Source organism: Propithecus coquereli, unplaced genomic scaffold (genome assembly GCF_000956105.1).
Source record: "Propithecus coquereli isolate 6110/MARCELLA unplaced genomic scaffold, Pcoq_1.0 Scaffold133, whole genome shotgun sequence".
In the NCBI taxonomy this organism is placed as follows: Eukaryota; Metazoa; Chordata; class Mammalia; order Primates; family Indriidae; genus Propithecus; species Propithecus coquereli.
This window is the reverse complement of record NW_012137525.1, coordinates 1,546,569-1,549,308: the sequence shown is the minus strand read 5'-3', so window position 1 is coordinate 1,549,308 and position 2,740 is coordinate 1,546,569. Positions and strand designations below refer to the sequence as shown.

At 31.4% G+C, this 2,740-nt stretch overlaps 1 protein-coding gene across 1 annotated transcript in view; it reads right to left on the bottom strand.

The window, feature by feature from the left end:
* Positions 1-2,740, bottom strand: part of PHF14 (PHD finger protein 14) — a 106,782-nt gene that overhangs the window by 3,830 nt on the left and 100,212 nt on the right. Inside the window, exon 10 of the mRNA XM_012638736.1 lies at positions 2,484-2,652. Coding sequence (XP_012494190.1) covers positions 2,484-2,652 — 169 coding nt within the window. The remainder of the gene's footprint in view (positions 1-2,483; positions 2,653-2,740) is intronic.

The window sequence follows — 2,740 nt, the reverse complement described above, 5'->3', positions numbered from 1 at the left end:
AGAAATTTGCTTAGCTCAGCCCCATAAATTCTAATTCATTAGTTTTAGGATGGGTCCAACAAACACTCCAGATGACCCTGAAGCAAGTAACCCATGGCCTCTAGAGCACCATTTCCAAATGTGGTACCACATAGTACTCTACGCTACAATAAAAAATGTGTCTTCAAAAAACATGCTCATCAATAAAACAAGTTAAGAAAAAGGATAAATAAAAGTAATCATGTTTCTAAATAGTAAAAATTTTTGGAGCTTCAATATGCATTTGAATTCCCATAAGTAAGAAAATGATCAATCATACTATACTTTATAAAATTACTAGCCATGAAATCCTTTCTTGGTGTTTCACCCACCAATACCTACAGTGTCTTAAACTTTTAAACAAGAAAACTAGAGCCAAAGAACAAAATTAAAGGAATTGGATTAAATAAGAAATGTTAAAGCTTCCTTATAATTCTAAGATGAAAAAGCAGACAGGTAAAGGAGAGAAAAAATAGAAGCAGCCTTTAAGTTGTTAAAGAGTCCTCTTTCATCTTAAGTAATACTGAACTATGGGCACATAAATAGCACTATAATATTTATAATTTCCCTCAATGATAATTCCAAAGCTAGAGATAATAATACTGATAGTAAGGATCTCTTTAAATAATTAAAGAAATTAGAAAGATAATGTTTCATAAGAGGATAATCTTTTTAGACATATAAAGTGATAACTATCTTAATAATAACTATAGATATTAGTCTTAAACAGTTACAGAAAATACTGTAGAAATAGAAACTAACATGCTTATTTAAAAAAGGAAAATTCTCTCGAGTTCCTTTTTAAACAAAACATATTTTTGAAGCCTAAAAAAAAAGTTTTAAACTGGTAGGGATCACAAATGAAAATATTTCAAGTTAATCTATTTAGAGCACTCAAAATAAACTATTTTAATTATCTAAGAGATAACAATTTCCAGATCTGCCTCATCAATTTCACATAAGTCTGTCACACAAAACTCAATGAAAAAACCTAGGTGATTACTCATAAATAAGATCTTTTCAGTGATTACCAAACAGGGGATTACTATACATTTTTTTGAAAAAATTTTGAGAAAATTGTTACTTTAAAAAGTAAAGACTATCTAAAATGAAACAAGTGACAAAACAAATGATAACTTACCCTAAAAATATCTTTCTATCTCCCTTGGAAAGAGATAGATTTTTTAAAAGTGCCTGCCTTGGCTCAAGGCAGGAAAGTGAAAAATGTCTCCCCTGGAATTCATATCTGCAAGCCAGCTGTTACGAGTTTGGAGCAGAAATTTACACTAGTGATGTAATGGAAAACACACGTACCAAACTTTTATTTAAAATAGTCTCAGGTTAATAGAGATACCCAGGCACCTGGTAATAACAAACATAAATGATTTCTGGAAGAAATTCTTTAAACCATGGCCTCAAAGAATTTTCAATGAGAAAAAGGCTAACAACCCAATAGAAAAATTGGTGAAAGATTTGCATACATATTTCACAGAAGAAGAAATACAACTGACCAAAAATATATTAACAGATGCTTAAAATCATCACTATAGGGAGAAATGCAAAGTAAAATGACAATATACAATTTTCCATGCATCACACTGGAAAGTATTAAAACGGGACAAAACAAGTTTGTGAAGCGAAAGAAACATTATCCATTGCTGGTATGAGTGTAAACTGGTTTGGAAAACAACTGTCATTATCCAGCAAAACTGAAGATGCAGACAGTCTATAATTCAGCAAATCTACATCTCACTATATACCCTAACTCCTTGTTATCATGCTGCAGGAGATATTTACAAGAATATTTAAAACAAAGTTGTTTGCCATATAAAAACATGAAAACAATCTAACTACCCATCAACAAAACGAAAGAAAAACTAGATAATGACCTATTTTTTCAATAGAAAACTATACAACAGTGAAAATAAATGAACTACAGCTACATAGATCAACATGTATGAATCAAATCAATATAATGTTGGTCAAAATATCAAGTAACAGAAGAAAAAAGTATGACTCCATTGATATAGAATTCAAAACCTGCAAAACTTAAACTATGTATTATTTGTGAATATACAGATTTGGAATGTAATCACAAAGAAAAAGAAGAGAACAAGAAATATAAAGTTGAGGAAAGAGGTTGGCCTCTGGGCTACGTGAATGAAGATGAGATTGCCGAAGGATTCACGGGGGACTTGAAAGGCTCTGGGAATGGTCTATCTTTTAAGCTGGGTAGTCGATGTGCTGGTGTATTCATTATTATGCCTTCAACAGGACATACAAGCTATAAACTCTTAGGTAAGTATGGTATATTTCATAATACAGAAAAATTCTTAATAATAACCAATAGGAATACACATGTTTCTTTTTATGTCTCCTGAGTATATGTTTGTCCTTTGTCTTTCTTGCTCTCTTAAATTGTGGACTCAGAATTTTATGATTATGATAAATAAGAAATAAATTACCGTATTTCTTATTGGAATCTTTTTGGGTTCTGGTGGCACATCCTGTGGAACAAATTTCACTGGTTCCTTAATCTGTCTCCTTGATCGTTTGGTCCCATCTGGTAAGGTTTCCATAGCCATGTCTGCTTCCATGTCACTGCTCCCTGCCTGGTCACATTCTGAGCACTGCCTACATAAAGGAAAAAAATAACAGTAAGGTCATATATTTATTATTATCTTCTAGCTTTAGCTATAGTTTCTATAAATAAAAAATCTAG